This window comes from Haliotis asinina, chromosome 10 (genome assembly GCF_037392515.1).
Source record: "Haliotis asinina isolate JCU_RB_2024 chromosome 10, JCU_Hal_asi_v2, whole genome shotgun sequence".
NCBI lineage: Eukaryota > Metazoa > Mollusca > Gastropoda > Lepetellida > Haliotidae > Haliotis > Haliotis asinina.
In genome coordinates, this window is record NC_090289.1 from 1,190,920 (window position 1) to 1,216,525 (window position 25,606).

Sequence of the window (25,606 nt, forward strand, 5' to 3'; positions counted from 1 at the left end):
ATGGCAACTGTCCCTAATCTCAAGTTGCCTATTCATGTGTCTACTGTTCCTTCATCACATTGTGCCTACTTGGCTACTTTGATTGCCTATTGTTCCTATATTTCTACTGTGCCTCAGTTCTACTATGTGTGTGTGTGTGTGTTTGGAGCGGTGGCAATGCCGGGTAGTGGGGAGTCACTTCAAGGTTGCTGAAGTTGCAGTAGATGTACACGTAGCCTGCCTTCATACCACGTACATGTTCCAGAGCTTAGCAACAGCCACCCGGTAATGGAACATTTACACCCAAATCATCTGGTTTCCCCCGACTCTTTAACACTTACCCTATCCCGAGGTCATCCCAGCTGTCCAGGAACGATAACCATGGATTATCCCTCCAAGTCACAGGTGTTAATGAGAAAGGCACACTTGTAGAATTCCTCTGCGTGCCCAGGTGTCGGGAGACGGCACTATTTGATCACTGTAAGACGCCATGAAATATTTCTGTAGTGGTGTATTGATGGGTCGTTTGTACTGGAAGGTGTGCGGGGAGATTTACGCCTGATATAAATCTAATATCGCACAATTATCGGGTAATAAATATTCATAAAAGTTCTGAGTGTGATATCATTAAACCTTAAATCAACACAACATCGCCAGATCTGTGAAGCAGTTTCTGACAGGGTCATAATGGCTTAAAAATTTGAATTACCAAGTTCCCACAAATTATTTGCTTTTATAAATCAAGCATTTCGACAACGTTCCTTGACAAGATCTAGTTACCATTATCTATGGCAAGTGTCGAGGACTGTACGCTGACACCGGTGCTAACAACGTAAAATAGTACCTCAATACGACTCTCCGCAGGAAAATACACCACCCTCCGAGGATACACCACCACCCGAGGATACACTACCACCCGAGCATACCCCACCACCCGAGCATACACCACCACCTTCCGAGGATACACCACCACCCGCGCATACACCACCACCCGAGGATACACCACCACCTTCCGAGGATACACCACCACCCGCGCATACACCACCACCCGAGGATACACCGCCACCCGAGGATACACTACCACCCGAGCATACCCCACCACCCGAGCATACACCACCACCTTCCGAGGATACACCACCACCCGCGCATACACCACCACCCGAGGATACACCGCCACCCGAGGATACACCACCACCCGAGGATACACCGCCACCCGAGGATACACCGCCACCCGAGGATACACCACCACCCGAGCATACACCACCATCCGAGCATACACCACCACCCTAGGACACACCACCACCCGAGGATACACCACCACCCGTGGATACACCACCACCCGAGGAGACTTCTAGCTGAAGCGGTACTGAACCAGCTAATGTGTTAGATGTTTGATTGTTCTTTGATCCTATGTTCATGAACGTCCCATGGGTCAGAAAATGACGATGATCTGTAAGTCATCGTGTACAAGACAATTCATTGACCGACTTCAAGAACAACATGCATGAAGCAAGTCAGCGAACCTGACCACCCGATCCCGTTAGTCGCCTCTCACGTCAAGGATGGGTTACCGACGATCCCATTCCATGAGATTATTGGTGGCAGCGACCACCATGACAACACGTACTGCGTGTTGGCTTCATCGAACACCTGACGGGTAGATTACGGTTTCAGCAGATCGTTTAACCTACATCGATAGACAATCTCGATGTCAGAGACACAACACCATACTCTTTGTGATCCATCAAGTAACCGACCCTGACCACGTGATCCATCAAGCCACTCAGCCTGACCACGTGATCCATCAAGCCATCAAGCCTGACCACGTGATTCATCAAGCCACTGAGTCTGACCACGTCCTCCTAAACGATCCCACGGTTTTTGGGTGCCTAACGCCGAATCCCCCATCAGGCCAGATGCGTTTCACCCGAGGCTATCCACCCCAATTGGGTACCTTTGTAGAGAGGTTACTAATACTTATTGCAAAGGTTCGCTGTCTCTGAACCTGTTATGCTTTGTGTGCAACGTGTATTTCCACAGTTTCGTCACCAGGTATTTGTGACTGGACTTTATACTCTATATGTGCTCGGGTTGTCATGGTGATCATGTGACTATAATGTTTCGTATCCTATGCTAGTGATACATTGCTACCATCACGAGAGTAAAACATCACTCAACAAAAGTATCATCATTTTTTTCATTATTTCATCTCCATTTAATATGACGAGTTCTATAAAATTTTGTTTCGTTTTGCTGACGCACTATTAAAAACTTTACACTTCTCAAACTTGTATCCCGGCAATCACTGTCAGTTCGGTGGAAACCCCCTTATATCGTACACCTCTGTATAACGACTACCACTGTACATCAGCATAAACAGAAATGACCCGTATAGGGAGTGGTTCATTAAAACGTATATTTGTTAACAGGAAAGTATTTAAGAACTACGGTTGAAATAACGAGGTGTGCTTTCCGTCCAGGAATCTGTAACCAAACAAATATACGTGCACGAACTGCACAAAGCCCTACACATCTCTAAGTAGCACCACATGCACCCAACATGCGCATATACCGGAAACACATTATACTTTAGCTGAAGAGTTTGTACATTCGCCGTGGGTGCCTTGAGCCGTTAAGTCCCCGTCAAACGGCACTCGGGCAGTAAGATAACGATGAATTTACAGTGGCATAACTCGTTGGCACGTCTCCTAAATATCACTTTTTCTGCCCACAGAAACATACAGTGCTCAGCGCTCTCGGCTTGATTGCTTCATGTCCACGTGAATGAGAGCTGTACAACCCAGCTGAGCTGGAAGAACTAAGTAATACAGGTTTTGGGTTTGGACGTAAAATTTATTAAGCAAAACTCCTTGTTTCTAATCTCCATCGAACCCCAAAATACATTACTTAACGACGTGACTTTGTCTTGAATTAATAGAATTACATTATAAATAACATTCAGATGTCCTGCCTCTTTTCTTTTTCTTTAAACCTTAAGTAATGTTTGTGGATGTCATATTTTACATGGAAGAAAAGAACGCATATTTTACTCATATCCACGAGGATTCAAACAACTGATATCTTATACGTGTCTGCAACACGGTTTCCTGTTCCTCGTATCACAGTACATGGGAGATAACTCTGTCGACTATGTCCAGAGAGCGTGTTAGTGTCTGAACTACGAAAAACTCGAGTTCGACACTCAAACACTTTATTTTTTATCATTGTATTTATTTGCTTTGTTCCCCATTGAATAATGACAGCTATTGTTTTGAATTGTAGAATAACTACTTCCTTGGAAAAACATGCGCCATTTCTGAACAACTAAACACTGATCAAAGTAAAAGTATGAATTATGATGATGATACTGAGGTGATCAGTGAGTCAGGGCCTGATGGTACCATGTCATATCACAGGAACAGGTGTATATATATATATATATTATCACAGATCTAACAAGCTGTATCAATAAACACACAAACATTGGAGTTATCACAGTTACAACAATTGCCTGTAGTTGGAAGATGACAACACATGGCTGCCTCTAGTTTGTCCCTGGGTAACTCACATGACAGAGATGGAATGAAGATCACGTGACATGACAAAGATGAAAGGTAGATCACATCACATGACAAAGATGGAGGATCACATGACAAAGACTGAAGAATGATCACATGACATTACAAAGACTGAAGGAAGATCACATGACCAAGATGGAGGAAAGATCACATGGCAAAGATGTAGGACGATCACATGACATCACAAAGATGGCAGGAAGGTCAAATGACGAAGATGGAGGAAAGATTAGAACATCTGGGTAACAAAGATGGAAGGAAACTGTTGATTCAGCTGTTCTATCACGGTGGGGTGGCTGTTGCCCTTGTCACGGAGTTGCCACTCCCTCTTCTTGTCTAGACGTTCAGCTAGACTGGACAGTCCCAGGAATCGGGCTCGGTCAGCAGGAGTCATCACAATCTCTGCACTGACTGGCGGACGGCCATTTGAACCAACATTAGATTCATCATCCTCAGACTCAGTCTCCGGCTCAAAGTCGATCACATACTGAAAATTGAAAAGTTTTATATTACAATTTGTTCTGCATTTCTCTGGTGTCAGTGTTTGCTGGATCTCTACATGTCTCAGTCTGTCTGCTAAATGCAGTTTGACAACAGTGTACTGACTGAAAACTTCGTGCTAAATGTACACCTGTGGTGGAATGCATCAAGCTATGAACTGACCACTTCTGTCTGTGTGAGGTCAGCCCCAAGGTTGGCCAGTCTTTCTGCGATCTCCGGTTTGTTGTGCTCCAGGGCCAGAAAGATGAGATCCTTGTAGTCAGGCATGAGAGGTGCCAGCTGACAACACAAACACATGAAACTCACCAACACACCTGGGTCCTCATGATAACACAAACACATGAAACTCACCAACACACATGGTCCTCAAGATAACACAAACACATGAAACTCACCAACATACCTGGTCCTCATGATAACACAAACACATGAAATTCACCAACATACCTGGTCCTCATGATAACACAAACACATGAAACTCGCCAACACACCTGGTCCTCATGATAACACAAACACATGAAACTCACCAACATACCCGGTCCTCATGATAACACAAACACATGAAACTCACCAACATACCTGGTCCCCATGATGACACAAACACATAAAACTCACTGACACACCTGGTCCTCATGATGACACAAACACATGAAATTCACCAACATACCTGGTCCTCATGATGACACAAACACATGAAACTCACCAACATACCTGGTCCCCATGATGACACAAACACATAAAACTCACTGACACACCTGCTCTTCATGATAACACAAACACATGAAACTCACCAACATACCTGGTCCCCATGATGACACAAACACATGAAACTCACCAACATACCTGGTCCCCATGATGACACAAACACATAAAACTCACTGACACACCTGCTCCTCATGATAACACAAACACATGAAACTCACAAACATACCTGGTCCTGATGATGACACAAACACATAAAACTCACCAACACATGTACACCTGCTCCTCATGATAACACATACACATGAAACTCACAAACATACCTAGTCCTCATGATGACAAAAACACATAAAACTCACCGACACATCTGGTCCTGATATCACAAACACAAACAACTAACCAACACACCATGTACTGATGATAACACAAACACATGAAACTCACCAACACACCTGGTCCTGATGATAACACAATCACATGAAACTCACCAACACACCAGGTCCTGATGATAACACAATCTGACCTGGCATGACCATAATACAACCGTTCAAAACACAAACACACCTGGTGTCAGTAAAAACAAACCTAGTCCCAACATAAACACACCTGTTCAGGACACAAACCTAGTCCAAGCATAAACACACCTGGTCCCAACACAAACAAACCTAGCACCAACACAACAAACCTGGTCCTAACACAAACACACCTGCTCCCAACACAAACTCTCTTGATCCAAACACAAACACACCTGGTCCCAACAAAAACTCTCTTGGTCCTAACACAAACACACATGGTCCTAGCAAACACTCCCAGTCCAAAAAGACTTACCTGGCCCCAATCACTCAAATGCACTTGTAACAAACAGATGTATGTTGTTCGTGATGAAAGTACCTTGTCCCCAGGTGTTGGCACAGATAACAATGACAGACCCCAGGTGTTGGAACAAGTAACAATGACTGACCCTGGGTGTAGGCACAGGTAACAATGACTGGCCCCAGGTGTTGGAACAGGTAACAATGACTGACCCCAGAGATGGGTATAGGTAACAATTACTGACTCCAGGTGTTTGCACAGGTAACACTGACTGACTCCAGGTGTTGGTACAGGTAACAATGACTGACCCATGAAATTGGTATAGGTAACAATTACTGAATCCAGGTATTTGAACAGGTAACAATGACTGATCCCAGAAATTGGTATAGGTAACAATGACTGAATCCAGGTGTTGGTTCAGGTAACAATGACTTACCCCAGGTGTTGGTACAGGTAACAATAACTGACCCCTGGTGTTGGCACAGGTAAAATGACTGACCCCTGGAGTTGGCACAGGTAAAATGACTGACCCCTGGTGTTGGAACTGGTAACAATGACTGACTCCAGGTGTTAGCACAGGTAACAATGACTGATAGGTTGACTTACAAGTTTGGGAAAGTCCACCACAGGGTGTGCTTTGAAGTGCTTCATGGCATCAGTGAACTCAGTGAGACCTTTCCTCTTGTTCTTCACAATCCTTCTCAGCTCTTCATACTAAACAGACAATAGAGAAGTGACAGTAACACAGAAAACACAGCTCTGTATATGTAAAACACAGCTACCATCTGGAGAAGCAAGAAAACACTGTGCTGAATCAGTTTAAACAAACCATCTGTTGTCCTGGGGATATGCAAAATTTCTCCCTAAAAATGGACATGTTGGTACACATTTTGGCATTATGATTAAGTTGTCAGACATAAGCAGGTTTTGGTTATCAGCTACACCAGTCCTAGATACACACACAGGCATGCTAATCAGCCCTGAACCTTACAGTTCACATTGTGTTTTTGTATTGCTGTTCATATACATGTAAAACATGTAGGCGCAAGCCACTTCTTGAGTGTTGTTATTGAATGTACTGCATTTGTATATTTTGAAGGGAATGTGTGAAAGTTATTTTAACTGGAAAAGGATGATTCTCATCTGTATGAAACAGTGAGCGTCATCTCTCTTACAACAATAAGAAACCTCTCAAAGAATAAGACTCATTGATGCAAAGTGCAAACTGTTTAAAGCCCTCCTACAGATTTATGCTGTTGTGTGACACACTGTAGTTTGTTGTGTGACACACTGTAGTTTGCTGTGTGACACCCTGTATGTTGTTGTGTGACACCCTGTATGTTGCTGTGTGACACACTGTAGTTTGCTGTGTGACACCCTGTATGATGCTGTGTGACACCCTGTATGTTGCCGTGTGACACACTGTAGTTTGCTGTGTGACACCCTGTATGTTGCTGTGTAACAGTCTATGTTGCTGTGTGACACACTGTAGTTTGCTGTGTGACACCCTGTATGTTGCTGTGTAACACTCTATGTTGCTGTGTGACACACTGTAGTTTGCTGTGACAAACTGTAGTTTGCTGTGTGACACACTGTATGTTGCTGTGTGACACACTGTATGTTGTTGTGACAAACTGTCGTTTGCTGTGTGACACACTCTTGGACTGTGACACCCTGTATGTTGCTGTGTGACACACTGTATGTTGCTGTGTGACACACTGTAGTTTGCTGTGTGAAACACTCTGTATGTTGCTGTTTGACACACTGTATGTTGTTGTGACAAACTGTAGTTTGCTGTGTGACACACTGTACTTTGCTGTGTGACACACTGTTGGACTGTGACACCCTGTATGTTGCTGTGTGACACACTGTATGTTGCTGTGTGACACATTGTATGTTGCTGTGTGACACACTGGTACAGACCTTGTCTACACACTGTAGCTCCAGCGCCATGCTGAACTTGGCCTGGAAGGATACACAAGCTTCTACGTTATATTGTGCATTATATCCTATTATACCTTTGGCTTCAGTCTGGTAACAATGTGAACATAAATGTGACATGGGTAAGACTGTTTGTTTTGTTTTTCTACACCCTGACAAGGCTTTCAATGACATACAACAGTAATCACATGATGCCCACTCAACACTAAACACCAGAGACAAAACATCATGAACCAAAAGTAATTTTAGTCATAACATATGTAATATTATTTGGTATGCTCTAAAGGCAGAAACAAGCTTGACCAAGAGACTCACCATCCTGCATGTTGCAACCCATGCTGGAACTTCCCCCTTCACACTACGGTAGTCCTCCCCCGTCTTCCAGCACTACATGGGTACCAGGCAGACCAAACATACACTATCATATATACATCAAACATGGTCTGCATGTGGCATCACTTCACACTGGCATCTGGATTGTACATTTGTAAAGGTAAACTTTACTGTAATGATCAAATCCTTGACTGGCAAATAGAAATTGACTGAATCAGTTGAAGTCACAAAAAGGTAAACTTCTGACTGTAATTATGAATGTCATAGTTTGTGAGGATGTTTCTACAGCTGCTTCTGATGGGTTCTTATCCACAACAAGCTTAAACACAATAACGTGCTAGTTACTGTACATAGTTAAAGTCTCACAGTATCAACAGCCTCCATGTCAACACCTCTCTGTATGAGAGCAAGGCGGATCCCCTCGGCTCCGGGAACAGAACATGCGTAGTGGTACACACTGCGTAGGTGCTGCAACATACCACACTCGATATTCCTCATAGCTCATCTTGTCGAGCCAGAGATATGTTCTGTCACAGTGACAACAGTTTAATTAAGCGAGAGAGTTGTGGATGTTTATTATGATAAGTACCAGAATACAAAGTATTTCACATTAACATCAAGATTAACATGAAGATTTTAAATATTAACAATATATATACTGTATATAAGTAAAGAGAATTACATCATCAACTTACACAGTCTTTGACATTTATGTCAATTGCTGGCATTGACATTAAATACTTGGCAATATCAAAGTTCTCAAACAACACAGCGAGATGTAAAGAAGACCGACCTCCCTGAAACAGATACATATCACCAACATCATGTGAAAGTCACCAGAGTTTTACACAAGCAATACTCTCACAAAAAGGTGGATTCAACACACAGCAGACAACCTCAAGTCTGGCAACACTCTAGGTGGCTTCATCACACAACAGACAACCTCAAGGCTGGCAACACACTTGGTTTCTTCAATACACTACAGACAACCTCAAGCCTGGCAACACACTTGGTTTCTTCAATACACTACAGACAACCTCAAGTCTGGCAACATTCTAGGTGGCTTCATCACACAACAGACAACCTCAAGCCTGGCAACACACTTGGTTTCTTCAATACACAACAGACAACCTCAAGCCTGGCAACACACTTGGTTTCTTCAATACACTGCAGACAACCTCAAGCCTGGCAACACACTTGGTTTCTTCAATACACTACAGTCAACCTCAAGCCTGGCAACACACTTGGTTTCTTCAATACACTACAGACAACCTCAAGCCTGGCAACACACTTGGTTTCTTCAATACACTACAGACAACCTCAAGCCTGGCAACACACTTGGTTTCTTCAATACACTACAGACAACCTCAAGCCTGGCAACACACTTGGTTTCTTCAATACACAACAGACAACCTCAAGTCTGGCAACACACTTGGTTTCTTCAATACACAACAGACAACCTCAAGCCTGGCAACACACTTGGTTTCTTCAATACACTACAAACAACCTCAAGTCTGGCAACACTCTAGGTGGCTTCATCACACAACAGACAACCTCAAGCCTGGCAACACACTTGGTTTCTTCAATACACTACAGTCAACCTCAAGCCTGGCAACACACTTGGTTTCTTCAATACACTACAGACAACCTCAAGTCTGGCAACACTCTAGGTGGCTTCATCACACAACAGACAACCTCAAGCCTGGCAACACACTTGGTTTCTTCAATACACTACAGTCAACCTCAAGCCTGGCAACACACTTGGTTTCTTCAATACACTACAGACAACCTCAAGCCTGGCAACACACTTGGTTTCTTCAATACACTACAGTCAACCTCAAGTCTGGCAACACTCTAGGTGGCTTCATCACACAACAGACAACCTCAAGCCTGGCAACACACTTGGTTTCTTCAATACACTACAGACAACCTCAAGTCTGGCAACACACTTGGTTTCTTCAATACACTACAGACAACATCAAGTCTGGCACCACACTTGGTTTCTTCAATACACTACAGACAACCTCAAGCCTGGCAACACACTTGGTTTCTTCAATACACTACAAACAACCTCAAGTCTGGCAACACTCTAGGTGGCTTCATCACACAACAGACAACCTCAAGCCTGGCAACACACTTGGTTTCTTCAATACACTACAGACAACCTCAAGTCTGGCAACACTCTAGGTGGCTTCATCACACAACAGACAACCTCAAGCCTGGCAACACACTTGGTTTCTTCAATACACTACAGACAACCTCAAGTCTGGCAACACTCTAGGTGGCTTCATCACACAACAGACGTCAAGCCTGGCAACACACCTGGTTTCTTCAATACACTACAGACAACCTCAACCCTGGCGACACCCTAGGTGGCTTACCAACACAACAGGCAACCTCAAGCCTGGCAGCATTCTTGGTGGCTTCATCACACAACAGACAACCTCAAGTCTGGCGACATTCTTGGTGGCTTTGACACACAACAGACAACCTCAAGCCTGGCAACACTCTGGGTGGCTTTGACACACAACAGACAACCTCAAGTCTGGCAAAACCTGTAGTTATCCTCAACACACAACTGATCTAGACAAGCTCAAGCCTGGCAACACTCTAGGTGCCTTCCATACACTACAGACAACCTCAAGCTTGCAACACTCTATGTGGCTTTGATACACAACAGACAACCTCAAGCCCCAGTTCTAACACAGCGTCTCCTGTGATTAATTCTAATATGGAATTCACGTAGTCATTAATTGGCTTTTGCAGCTGTTGTTCCACCTTGTCTCTGGCATTGACCAGCATGTCTGGGGACTTCTCTGTGTCAGTCAACAACTTTTCAACCATGCTCTTGTCAGAATTACGGATGTGCTTATGAATTAAGATGACATTTTTCTGAAATGAGAATACAACATTAATATTCGATAAAACATTAGTCACAAAATGTCTACATTTCAAAATTGCTTTAAAATACATTTGCATGAGCGGGTGAGTGAGTGAATATTGCTTATTAAAATGCTGCATCAGCAATGCTGTAGCTATTCGCAATGAACAACTTACAAGATTTAAATGTTTTCAAAACATGATACTATGTAATCATTACCTGGAATTCTGGCAGCCAGTTTGTAAACTTGAGTACATCATCTGTTTCATTCCCACAGGCATAGATGTACGTGTCACGATACTGAAAACAAGTGAACAATTCACAATACTACCAACACTTTTCAAAACTCAAACTGAAACTATGGAGAGCAGCGTGGAGATACTGCAAGCACTTCCATAACAGGAAAAACAATATTTTTCTTTACACTTGGATCACTTGAAACTGATTCAGAGCCATAAATTCTGTAAACTCAGAAGGTACCAGTATGTAATGAGAGACAGAGAGATAACCTGCTGAACACACTCACATTGTGCTGAATAAGCAAACTGTCATATCCATCCACGGAGAGTTTCCTCAATGTTTCCAAATCAGACTCTCTCAGGATCCTAACATAGAACTGAAACACAAGGACAGTAATGATCAACAACACTCAGTTACACACATTAAACAGAGAGCAAAAGTCAGCAACACACAACACAGGTAAGATTTGATGGAGTACTGCCCAGAATCATAATCTATCACAAGATACACAGGTGCAAAGATCCCAAAATATTTAAGTTCTACTGTCAGTTCCTCTGTGACTGAATCAGAAGCAATCACCTTGTCTATCAGATTCACCACATCACGGCGACGAGCAAACCGAGCCACATCTCGAACTGTTGACCCTGTCTGTAAAAAGTAATGCAATAAGTTGATGACAATCCATATTTATGAAACACAGCCAGCAACACAGTATGCACATGCATATACAGACACACTCTCATACCTCATACACTGTATGCTGATGCTTGCTAAGTTCTGCCAATGAAGGAGACATTTTATCCCTCATATCAAACATACTGTGTACCACACATGCCAGCTCACTTCATCTTTCACCCAGTCTACCAAGTCATACCTCAGTCAACTCACCTCACCCTCAACACAGTCTACCAAGTCATCCCTCAAACAGTTAACTCACCTCACCCTCAACCCAGTCTACCAAGTCATCCCTCAAACAGTCAACTCACCTCACCCTCCACCCAGTCTACCAAGTCATCCCTCAAACAGTCAACTCACCTAACCCTCCACCCAGTCTACCAAGTCATCCCTCACTCAACTCACCTCACCCTCAACCCAGTCTACCAAGTCATACCTCAAACAGTCAACTCACCTCACCCTCAACCCAGTCTACCAAGTCATCCCTCAAACAGTCAACTCACCTCATCTGCCACCCAGTCTACCAAGTCATACCTCAAACAGTCAACTCACCTCACCCTCCACCCAATCTACCAAGTCATCCCTCAGTCAACTCACCTCACCCTCCACCCAATCTACCAAGTCATCCCTCAGTCAACTCACCTCACCCTCAACCCAGTCTACCGAGTCATCCCTCACCCAATCTACCAAGTCATCCCTCAAACAGTCAACTCACCTCACCCTCCATCCAATCTGTCAAGTCATTCCTCTAACATCAACTCACCTCATCCCTCTCTGCAATGTAGGCTCCTTGTTTCAGCATGTATGCAATGACATCGAGTGGCATGGCCCCATTGGTCTTGTCTAAAGCAAACATCATACAGTTCCGTCCTCGCTGTTGGTGGGATAACACTAACTTATAGTCAAGAGATCACACAAACTACAGGGTGGTATAAGCATTGTCTTTCTGTCATGTCTGACACTTTCTGCTTGAAAATGATGTAACAGCTGATGTACATGTTAGTTAACAAGAGCACCAGTTCAGTGACTTTTGCTACATTAGCATACAAAGATTTCCGGAAATTACCTCATCCTTAAGGCTGAAGTTTGCCTTGTTCTTCAACACCTTCCATATAATCTCTGCAGGCAGATTACTGTTGATGGCCTCAAAGTACAGGGGACCCTGTGTGATGTTCATCATCATCGTCATCATCATCATCATCATCATCATCATCATCATCATCATCATTGTCATCGCCATCGTTGTCGTCGTCATCATAATGATGTTAGTTTGGTTAGTGTACTTGCATAGTTAACACATTCAGTAGACAGTGTTGACATACCAACTAGCAGACAGTAGTAGACAGTGTTGATGTACCCACTAGGAGACAGTAGTAGACAGTGATGATGTACCCAGTAGCAGACGGTAGTAGACACTGTTCACATACACTAGCAGACAGTGCTGATATACCCAGTAGCAGACAGTAGTACACAGTGTAAATATACCCAGTAGTACACAGTGTTGTTAATATACCAAGCAGTACAAAGTGCTGTCAACATACCCAGTATTACACAGTGTTGTTTTCATACCCAGTAGCACACAGCGTCGCTAACTTACCCAGTAGTACATAGTGTTGCTAACATACCCAGTACTACACAGTCTTGTTAACATACCCAGTAGTATACAGTGTTGTTAACATACCCAGTAGTATACACTGTCATAAACATACCCAGTAGTAGACAGTGTCATTAACATACCCAGTAGTATACACTGTCATTAACATACCCAGTAGTAGACAGTGTTGTTAATATACCCAGTAGTATACAGTGTCATTAACATACCCAGTAGTATACACTGTCATAAACATACCCAGTAGTAGACAGTGTTGTTAATATACCCAGTAGTAAACAGTGTTGTTAATATACCCAGTAGTAAACAGTGTTGTTGATATACCCAGTAGTAAACAGTGTTGTTAATATACCCAGTAGTAAACAGTGTTGTTAATATACCCAGTAGTAAACAGTGTTGTTAATATACCCAGTAGTAAACAGTGTTGTTAATATACCCAGTAGTAAACAGTGTTGTTAATATACCCAGTAGTAAACAGTGTTGTTAATATACCCAGTAGTAAACAGTGTTGTTAACATACCCTGTAGTTCACAGTGTTATTGTCATACCCAGTAGTAAACAGTTTTGTTAGTATACTCAGTAATAAACAGTGTTGCTAATATACCCAGTAGTACACAGTGTTGTTAATATACCCAGTAGTAAACAGTGTTGTTAACATACCCAGTAGTAAACAGTGTTGTTAATATACCCAGTAGTAAACAGTGTTGTTAATATTCCCAGTAGTAAACAGTGTTGTTGATATACCCAGTAGTAAACAGTGTTGTTAACATACCCAGTAGTAAACAGTGTTGCTAATAAACCCAGTAGTAAACAGTGTTGTTAACATACCCTGTAGTTCACAGTGTTATTGTCATACCCAGTACTACACAGTGTTGTTAACATACCCAGTAGTACACAGTGTTGTTAATATACCCAGTAGTAAACAGTGTTGTTAACATACCCAGTAGTAAACAGTGTTGTTAATATATCCAGTAGAAAACAGTGTTGTTAATATATCCAGTAGTAAACAGTGTTGTTAACATACCCTGTAGTAAACAGTGTTGCTAACATACCCTGTAGTTCACGGTGTCATTAACATACCCAGTAGTAAACAGTGTCATTAACATATCCAGTAGTACACAGTGTTGTTAATATACCCAATAGTATACAGTGTTGTTAATATACCCAGTAGTAGACAGTGTTGTTAACATACCCAGTAGTAAACAGTGTTGTTAACATACCCAGTAGTAAACAGTGTTGTTAACATACCCTGTAGTTCACAGTGTCATTAACATACCCAGTAGTAGACAGTGTCATTAACATACCCAGTAGTATACACTGTCATTAACATACCCAGTAGTAGACAGTGTTGTTAATATACCCAGTAGTATACAGTGTTGTTAATATACCCAGTAGTAAACAGTGTTATTAATATACCCAGTAGTAAACAGTGTTGTTAATATACCCAGTAGTAAACAGTGTTGTTAACATACCCTGTAGTTCACGGTGACATTAACATACCCAGTAGTACACAGTGTTGTTAATATACCCAGTAGTACACAGTGTTGTTAATATACCCAGTAGTAAACAGTGTTATTAATATACCCAGTAGTAAACAGTGTTGTTAATATACCCAGTAGTAAACAGTGTTGTTAATATACCCAGTAGTAAACAGTGTTGTTAATATACCCAGTAGTAAACAGTGTTGTTAACATACCAAGTGGTAAACAGTGTTGTTAATATATCCAGTAGTAAACAGTGTTGTTAACATACCAAGTGGTAAACAGTGTTGTTAATATACCCAGTAGTAGACAGTGTTGTTAACATACCCTGTAGTTCACGGTGTCATTAACATACCCAGTAGTAAACAGTGTCATTAACATACCCAGTAGTAAACAGTGTCATTAACATACCCAGTAGTAAACAGTGTTGCTAATATACCCAGTAGTACACAGTGTCATTAACATACCCAATAGTATACAGTGTCATTAACATACCCAGTTGTAAACAGTGTCATTAACATACCCAGTAGTAAACAGTGTTGTTAATATATCCAGTAGAAAACAGTGTTGTTAATATACCTAGTAGTAGACAGTGGTGTTAACATACCCAGTAGTAACTGTTGACGAGTACAGGCAAGTTGACATCGGCACCAGCATTGCAGATGAGGGTCACAAGGTCAGTGTCATGGAGACTGATTGCGTACTGCAGGATATGCCGCCTTGTGGATGCCTGCAAGCAGAATATGCCAACAGACAGTTTGTATGATGCTTTGCAGTGGGCTTCCTTCCCTAGCCTGTCTGATGCAACAGTGGCATGGGTATACAGTATGATGATGATGTCCTTCATGCTCTGACAGGGACCTTTGAACAGGCACATTAGCATAGGGACCTTGGAGCAGTGACCTTGGAACAGGGATCTTAGAACAGGGACCTTGGAAAAGGCACCATGCAGAGACCTTGGAACAAAAACGCCAAGCAGGAACCTTGGAACAAGCACCATGCAGGAACCTTGGAACAGGCACCATGTAGGAACCTTGGACCAGACTGGTTCAACAGCATTTTGTCTCTGTAAACTTGTTACTCACATGATTGACATAATTGATGTTGCATTTCGATTTCTTTAGTGCAGCCTTCACCTTGACCTTGTTGACCTCCAGGACTCCATAGATTGCATCCTACAGTAGATGTTTTCAGTCATTAAACTGTGAGGAAAACATGCAGAATGGGGCAACTCACCTGAAACTACTTTTTGCTACTAGTTAAATGACTTGTATAACAAAGCTATTTGTACTACATTCATGACACATTTTAGGCCTGGCGTCGACTGTCCGATTACTTAAGTTGCATTATGAGGACCAAGCCTGACAATCAGGATACGGAAGGAAGACAGGGGAGGTAACTCACCAAGGTGGGTTTGTGGTCATCCAGTAGGAAGACAATGTCATGAAACTTTAGGGCTGCAGCAAACTGGCGCAATGTCTGGCCATTCTGGAGAATACAGCATCGTATACAACAAGCAAATACATGTCCCAGCTGACAGTGATATACCTGAATGTGACACTAGGTGATAGCAGGTAAATGTGATACTAGGTGATAGCAGGTAAATGTGATACTAGGTGATAGCAGGTAAATGTGATACTAGGTGATAGTAAGTAAATGTAACACTAGGTGATAGGAGGTAAATGTGATACTAGGTGATACCAGCTGAATGTGACACTAGGTGATACCAGCTGAATGTGACACTAGGTGATACCAGCTGAATGTGATACTAGGTGATACCAGCTGAATGTGACACTAGGTGATACCAGCTGAATGTGACACTAGGTGATACCAGCTGAATGTGATACTAGGTGATAGCAGGTAAATGTGATACTAGGTGATACCAGGTAAATGTGATACTAGGTGATACCAGCTGAATGTGACACTAGGTGATACCAGCTGAATGTGACACTAGGTGATACCAGCTGAATGTGACAGTAGGTGATAGCAGGTAAATGTGATACTAGGTGATAGCAGGTAAATGTGACACTAGGTGATACCAGCTGAATGTAACACTAGGTGATACCAGCTGAATGTGACACTAGGTGATACCAGCTGAATGTGACACTAGGTGATACCAGCTGAATGTGACACTAGGTGATACCAGCTGAATGTGACACTAGGTGATACCAGCTGAATGTGACACTAGGTGATAGCAGGTAAATGTGATACTAGGTGATAGCAGGTAAATGTGATACTAGGTGATACCAGCTGAATGTAACACTAGGTGATACCAGCTGAATGTGATACTAGGTGATAGCAGCTGAATGTGACACTAGGTGATACCAGCTGAATGTGACACTAGGTGATAGCAGGTAAATGTGATACTAGGTGATAGCAGGTAAATGTGACACTAGGTGATACCAGCTGAATGTGACACTAGGTGATACCAGCTGAATGTGACACTAGGTGATACCAGCTGAATGTGACACTAGGTGATACCAGCTGAATGTGACACTAGGTGATACCAGCTGAATGTGACACTAGGTGATACCAGCTGAATGTGACAGTAGTTGATAGCAGGTAAATGTGATACTAGGTGATACCAGCTGAATGTGACACTAGGTGATACCAGCTGAATGTGACACTAGGTGATACCAGCTGAATGTGACACTAGGTGATACCAGCTGAATGTGACACTAGGTGATACCAGCTGAATGTGATACTAGGTGATAGCAGGTAAATGTGATACTAGGTGATACCAGCTGAATGTAACACTAGGTGATACCAGCTGAATGTGACACTAGGTGATACCAGCTGAATGTGACACTAGGTGATACCAGCTGAATGTGACACTAGGCGATACCAGCTGAATGTGACACTAGGTGATAGCAGGTAAATGTGACACTAGGTGATACCAGCTGAATGTAACACTAGGTGATACCAGCTGAATGTGACACTAGGTGATACCAGCTGAATGTGACACTAGGTGATACCAGCTGAATGTGACACTAGGTGATACCAGCTGAATGTGACACTAGGTGATACCAGCTGAATGTGACACTAGGTGATACCAGCTGAATGTGACAGTAGTTGATAGCAGGTAAATGTGATACTAGGTGATACCAGCTGAATGTGACAGTAGGTGATAGTAGGTAAATGTGACACTAGGTGATACCAGCTGAATGTGACACTAGGTGATACCAGGTAAATGTGATACTAGGTGATGTACATGAATGTAATAAAAGATGTTATACGTAAATGTGTTCCAGTAGGAATGTATTACAAAGTGATACACATGAATGTGATACTTAGGTGATATATATGAATGTTAGACTGGGTGAGTGTGATACAAGGTGATACATATGACTGTTGTACTAGGTAAATGTGATACAAGGTGCTGGGATGGATCCAGGATTTCGGCAACCCACCACACCTCCTCTTTGGATCTACACAGGTGATATACACAGGTGCTATACACAGGCGATATGCACAGGTGATGTACACAGGCAACATTCACAGGTGATGTACACAGGTGATGTACACAGGTGATATACACAGGTGATGTACACAGGTGATATACACAGGTGATGTACACAGGTGATATACACAGGTGATGCACACAGGTGATGTACACAGGTGATGTACACAGGTGATGTACACAGGTGATATACACACCCTGAGTGAGTCCACCATGCTCCAGCAGTGCAACAGCTCCAACACCCGCTCCACATTGTGGTCAGACACTGCCTGGAATATCCCTGGCTGCAGTCATAACAGCAAACATATACTATTATAGTATCAATGGCAACTGTTGCATAATATCCATGGCGGAAGTAAGAATTACAGTGAAAATATACATAGTACCTTCAGTTACATTAGTATCTCAGTATCCAGAGAAAGTTCAGGATGATTACTATGAGATTGTATCTATGTCAAATGTTGAGATATCATTACTGAAGTGACCATGGCAACAGTAGCAATACTACTATTGTATGTAACCAAGATGAGCATGTTACCTGGTACTTGTTGTATATTGACTGCCAGTATTTGTTTTTAGTCTTAAGTTCTGAGGCTGTCTTTCCTTCCTGTCAAAAGACACCATCATTTATTGTATTGATGTTTATCCAGCATATCATCAAGTCATCTGGAATCTCACACAAAAACAAATGAAATGCACAAGAAACTTTACACTACTCTCTAGTAAGTCCAGATTCGGTCAGTATCACATCTTTACAACATACTGCACAACTGAGGCCCCTGGTTAGGTAGTCATGTCCTGCTCACCTTGTTTCTCACTGATGGGTCGGCGCCAGCAGCCATCAAGTCAGCAACATGGCAGCACTCGTTCTGCAGCGCCGTCACATGAAGAGGTGTGTTGCCGTGCTACAGTAACATAGGCCTCCATATATGGTGAATGAGTAACCATGGTGATTACTGTGGCCATCAGCTCCTCAACACAACTGTCTCTAACAACGAGTTGTGTTTCATTAACAATTTTACATTTTGTTGCTGCTTAATATTTGTGAGGAAGTGTACACTGAAATATTTCTTTTTATCTTGCATGAAACAAAATATATCTTTAGAATTTGATAATATATATGTTCAATATGTATGTATATACATTATTCTCACACTGAAAGTAGAAAACTCCAAATAAAAGAAATATTGCGTCATTTTGAGGGGGTGGTTTTCTGACCCCAACAGGTCACAGAGAAATAAACTGCATTATGAATATGTAAAAGATATGCTGAATCAGCTAAATCAGCTTGATGATTGAATCTGTAAGTAGCAGGATAGACTTTGATTTATCAACCTTCACCTCAAGGAAGATGCATAAAATCACCACCAGTGACCAACTGGGACTCAATGCTAGGTTCTATGACATGATATTGTAGGTTCTTACTGAAGGACTTTCATTAATGGAGGACCTGTGTATGCACAAGTATGTCAGGTAAGTAATGAGACACACTGTGGCAATCTGTGTGTTCCTGTGTGTATTGATGGTTGCCATCATAACCAAGAGAACCTGTTACACACAAGTTCTGTCGTTGTTCAAGATTATGTATCAGTCATGGCCTCATGTTGGACAGAAGCTATGAAACTTTCTCATGAATTTACCAAAGCATTGAAATATGCTTTTAATCCCTAATTCTTGCTACAATGCTCTTTCAATACATATTCTTGAAACAATGACCCAGTGTATGCAGTGAGTAGATGAAGTGGACGTATCGTAGAGTTACAACTGGAGATTCAATAATCATGATGATTGTATTTTTAGATGTAAAGTTCATTTGTGTGCATGACGTATTCTCAATTTTATTTGACATCAAAGATGGTTAAGGAGGCAGCACATATATGTGGGGCAAAGGGGGCTGAAACAGTAGACAAGAATATGTACCAACATCACATATGTTCTGATGCCTTTATGTATGCCACTTATGCATGATGCCATTCGTTGACCTACTGGCACCAATGACATATTGCAAGGAACATACGCCATGTAATGTTTACTAAGGAAACAGATCTCTCAACTAAAGTAAAAAATAAATTAAAAACTTGTGGAATCTGTATTGTTTTGACGATGAAAGTACTTTCTTATGTTGGAAATGTGGAAGAGAAATATTGTGATATTTTCATGTCCACTTGTCTTACAACGCTCACTATTGATCATCTGATTGATCAATCACTTTCTCCTAGCAGCAAGTTGAAGATTGTTGAAAAGGTGTGAGACAAAAACATAACTGAAACATCACTTTTAGTGATGTCTTAACTGAAAAAATCTGGAACAGAGCATGATAAAACTCACCCTGTTTTGAGTGTTGATGTCAATCGGTGTTGTGAATAGTATATGTATGATGTGTGGCCGGTGCATGGTGCACACGTAGTGCAAGTAGGTGTTGTCTTTCTGAAACAGGAGACAATGTTATGCAAACAGTAAGGTAGACAGGATAGACAACATTAAAGGGAATGATATGCGCTGGCATCAGGTCTGCACAGTATGCATTGCCTAAGCCAAACACATTTCTGTTTTTCTTTTTCTTTTTCTTTTCATTTACCAAATGTATGGCAAACAATGCCAGTGTCTCCTTGTCACATGATGATGTCATTTTGTTTCAAAACTACGAGATTATCATGAGATTCCAAGTTGTATCAACTCATTTAGAATTCTTAAAGGGGCACTGAAGTGGAGCAATTTCCGTGGACTGGTTGTTTCTTTTGTTATTGTTTTTCTCCCATGATTACCCGGATGATATCCCAGAATTCATTACTGGTTTGTGATCTCTGCTGCGCCCCCTATAATTGATAGTTTATGAGTAGTTAGATCAACAAAGATGAAGTCATTTCACTTCGTTATTATGAAAACAAATCAAACACCTTGAAGTTTACTCATCTGCCAGTAGTACAAAAAAAAACTGTTAAGACAGAAAAATAATGAAGTCAGTGTATGTCTTTATATTTTGTCTTACAAACCTAATTAGTTCCTTGTCACATTTGTATGCCTTTTGAAAGTTAATAAAAAAAAAAGCATGGTCTGATGATACTTACAGTGTATTTCTGACATGATTTTACATTGTATAGATTGCCAACATGAATCATATTTCTCACACCCCTCTATTCACGACATAGTGCATGTTTTCTGTAATACAGATTCTGCTGAATGCTACAAGAAATAAATTAAAACAAAATGCAAATATTACATTTAAGACAGAGGAAAGTTATAGCAACAATGTCAGGCTATTAACTCATTCGAGAATGTATCCATCAATATCCACATAAAAGAACGATATTCAATTCATCTGCAGCTGGTAAATAATCCTGCTCTATGTCGTGTGTCTTTGAACAGTCTAATATGCGAAAAAGTGACACTTCGTTTGAGAATTTTTCACACTGGTGTATACATAATCTCATTGGTCACCCAGGACAGCACACCTGGCAACTAACTGTATGATGTCCGCCATTAGTCAGCCAATAATGAGCACGAATCAATCAATCAAGGCAGTGGTGGTTAATTCTTTGCAGGAAGGATGTTGTTGTCACACTCGTACTTCGTGACAGGGTGTATTCAGTATAGATGAGTAGATCTACTATCATAAACACTGCCTTTTTGACAAATTCGCTGTGGAAGTAATTAATCAATCAGTGTGTCATCGGCTAATACTTTGATCAATGTTTATTTTTGTAACTCAGCTGATAAACCCTCTTGCATCACTTACATGCACATATTACATAACATGCAACACATCTGCCACTATACACCTTAATTTATAATGTTGAGTGTTTACTCCAGACAGGAGAAATGTCAAATGGGAAGCTTTGTTGAGTAATTTTAGTGGTGTTACCAATAATTATACCCGTTATAAATTCATTAACTGACCATAAAGTGAATGATGACAAATAACATGTGTAGGTTTACACCATCAAACGCCAGTTACAGCAAGAAAGATGTAATCTCTGTGTCGCATACAGCCTGAAAACACTTACGGGCCGAAACTGTTTTGAGGATACCAACGGAACTTCTTTGTTACATAAGAAATACACATAGGCGTTTGTGTATCAAATATAATCATTTTTTTACGGAAGAAAATTTTCGTATTTCTCTACCAATGGCAAAGTCGTTGTTATTAGTTTACGAATTCAGATAAATCAACTGCGTATTTTTATTATCATAGATAATAAACCAGGGTCGTACCAAAATTTACAAATGATGTTTGCTATGACAGCTGGGCCAAAACTCAAAACTATCTAAATATAAAGTTTTACAATCATTCAGACTTATATGAAACAAACGGCTGGCTACATATATGTATAGATCATATTTTCACATGACATAATTCAATATTGAGGTAAAAAAACACAGAAATAGGATCAAATTGGATCAGTCACTATACCATCCAGGCATCAGAAAAAAAAATACACTGCAGGCATATTTTGTTACAATCAGATAACCTATAAAGTTGAAAAAAGCGCGATGAAAAAAAAGCCCGCGAAATCAGAGTTCAAACGTTTCACTAAATTTCCCCCAGCCCTGGGGGAAAACTGGTTTCAACAGCTGTGCTGCACTGCGTCCATAACGCATGCGCAGTGAATAGGTTTGCGGACCTTGAAACAGTGTGCATGCCCAGAGTCTGAGGTTGTGAGCAGGAGTCTAATCTTGGTTGTGTACACAAACAAGTAAATAATCTACTCATTACGTAAAAACACTTGTTGATTGTGGTAAGCAGTCTCTGTCTCAGAGAAAGCTCAGTGTCTGGTTTATTCACACCTATATGGCTGCCTGCCTGTCTGCTAAAGACAACATGCAGTACACAGATTCAATCATTGACCATGTGAGATTTTAACTTAACACCTATCAGACCATACGACAGAAACAAAATAAATTCATTTATGACTCGTGCACCCGAGTCCCGTCTCTGCCACATTATGTAATTAGGCAGGTGTGATACACATGACATGTTTTTATGTCTGTGGGTTGCAAAGAACCTACATTCATTTTTTTCGGATGAGTGGATCTGACGGAATATTGCATTTTTGAACCGCGATTGTACGCTTATAATTTTGTTTATTTGTTTTTTATAAGCACCAATGTATAATATATGTCATGAATAAGTGATAAATGTGTTTTGATTATGTTTTTGTTTGCATGTGACCTTTAAATCACCATGCAGACACTACAGGTTGTTACTAAAAGTTGCACTGTGAGAATGGGTCTTAAAAGAAACTCATCTGGCTACATATACTATCATTCTTTGACAGAAATATTCGTTTATCATTATGAATGAGAGTTGTGGCCCTGTCATTCAGATGGCAACTCTTGGTTGTAGTGATCCAGTTCCTCATGGTCTCTGACACTATGGGATCACAATGCAATACGCTGCAATGTTCCAAGTTAATGGTGGTTCAGTCTTTACTCCTTTAGTACCAGAAGAACTCCTTGCTTACCAGCTTCTAACATTAGATTTATAGTGTCATTTCAAAAATAGTACAAGGCAACAACAGATTTAAACTAAGCTGTCATCCACTCATTACAAGAGCCAGTAAACTTTCATAAAATGGATAACTAGCAAGCAAAACAAACCATTTCGTAATTCTTGTCTCTCATCATCAGAAATAATAGTTAATTTACACAATATATAAAAGGCTCATCAACCTTACATTATTTCTGTTGATATATTCATTATGACTCTAATGTACTATGAATCTTTAATTTTTTAGATATTCACTCCAATTCTTATCATTTAAATAACAGGTCTGTCCTTGAATGTAAACAAAGTTATTAACAAACCCTGTCTTTGAATAATGGATCTTGGCCTTGCTCCAAACATTTCTTCAAGCCCTTAATGTTTCCCTCAGATATAGCTTGTCCAATCTTGGTCTGCAATATGCATGATATAATTATGCACTTACAACAGATCATGACCAATGTGCCCTTACGTAAATTGACTTGAACTGACACAAAATACTGAAAGCAACATTTTTCATATTATGTGTTTTCAGTAGATTATAATTATAAAGTGGGGGTGGGGGGGGAGGTCGGGATATATGCAATGCTCAATGTCATGGGGCATACATTATTAATATTGCACTATAACACAAAGGTATATATTGTGAAGTATACGATCGATTAATGAAACTAATGCATCGTGACATTCCTAGTTGACACTATGACCAATCTGATGTCTGACTGTCTATTGAAAAGTCGCAAGTTTCTGTCATAACATATATGTACACTGCAATTATTTTCACGATCTTAATGAATTATTTTCATACAATCCTTTACAAACACTTTATTATTTACGTGGTCAGTTTAAATTATTATCTCAAAAAGAACTGTTCGAAGAGATGAAACTTACCTTAGCAAGCTGCAACATTTCGCCTGCCATCTTTAACTGATTCTTCTCAAAACACGTCAAAAAAGGTGAAATGTGACCGAAAATAGGACACTGGCTAAGATTATCCACTACCGTGCGCCTTGTTACGCACGAAAAGCCAGACAAAACGGAAGCTACTGTTACATCACTTTAAAATATTTCTAAATAAATGCATCAGTTCCCTAAGTTTTAGACGGAATTATTGTCATTCGCCAGGCCATTGATTATATCGAATTTGATCTGTTTACTTTCTGACAGATTTGCATTTTCTTTTCCGCCATTTTGTTTCCACTGTAAACAAATATCGCTTATAACATAAAGACTGGTGACAGTGTTGTTTGCCTCGTTTGTAGATATTGCTTCAATGTGTAATTTAGAATATTAAATATGTCTCTCAGATTATCAAAGTTTTGCTAATAAAGACCAGTCTCTTCAAATCGTTTCTCGCATTGAAAAATTGCATATGCTATAAGCGGTGTGGAGAAGCATAGTCCAGCATGAAATCACCCCGTTCAGCTTGAGTTTGAATTCAAACGCACATAGTATGAAAGGTCAAAAGAATGCAAATATTTGAAAACCTCACCGAGTTACTTTTCTAAATAGATTCTGAAAACAAATAAAACAAAATAAAAGTCTGAAAACCATTGCTATATAAGGCCAAAAATGTATTTGCCGAATGTATTGTTTTGTTTTTTTATCGGCCTTTCATGAGAGTAACGAAACCATTATCGGGTAGAGGAGTAATGTCCTTATCAGAAACTGGTTATCATGTTTAGATATGTGTATCTACTTACCGGACACAGACCAAATAATTTTAAATGACAAAACAATTTGAGCAACAAGTAAGCAGCATGTCTGCTTCAAATAGGACCTAAATTTCCCTGAGAAAAAGGTCCAACAGATAGTCAGCACATGTTGAATAGGCGAATGAGTACGTTTAGTTTTGCGCCGCATACCGCTGTTAGGAGGCGGTCTCTAAATAATCGAATCTGGACCAGACAATCCAGTGAATAAACAGCACGAGC

General features: G+C 40.9%; 1 protein-coding gene across 3 annotated transcripts; it reads right to left on the reverse strand.

The window, feature by feature from the left end:
• Nucleotides 1–2,811: 2,811 nt before the first annotated feature.
• Nucleotides 2,812–24,887, reverse strand: LOC137297985 (putative ankyrin repeat protein RF_0381). 3 transcript variants are annotated; one of them, XM_067829998.1, is made up of 22 exons: nucleotides 24,564–24,887; nucleotides 23,996–24,085; nucleotides 20,519–20,617; nucleotides 18,997–19,095; nucleotides 18,729–18,797; nucleotides 18,388–18,474; nucleotides 16,135–16,218; nucleotides 15,816–15,905; nucleotides 15,338–15,460; nucleotides 12,707–12,802; nucleotides 12,404–12,514; nucleotides 11,545–11,613; nucleotides 11,252–11,341; nucleotides 10,945–11,025; nucleotides 10,623–10,736; nucleotides 8,540–8,641; nucleotides 8,211–8,312; nucleotides 7,827–7,898; nucleotides 7,494–7,535; nucleotides 6,177–6,284; nucleotides 4,218–4,334; nucleotides 2,812–4,041 (listed from the first exon to the last, which is right to left on the reverse strand). In XM_067829998.1, exons 1-22 carry the CDS (start codon nucleotides 24,591–24,593, stop codon nucleotides 3,784–3,786), a joined length of 2,133 nt encoding a protein of 710 aa, XP_067686099.1. In that variant the 5' UTR covers nucleotides 24,594–24,887; the 3' UTR covers nucleotides 2,812–3,783. The 3 variants fall into 3 exon arrangements, with proteins under 3 accessions (XP_067686099.1, XP_067686101.1, XP_067686100.1); XM_067830000.1 differs by lacking the exon at nucleotides 4,218–4,334; XM_067829999.1 differs by lacking the exon at nucleotides 15,816–15,905 and having other exon boundaries at nucleotides 24,564–24,879.
• Nucleotides 24,888–25,606: the final 719 nt, after the last annotated feature.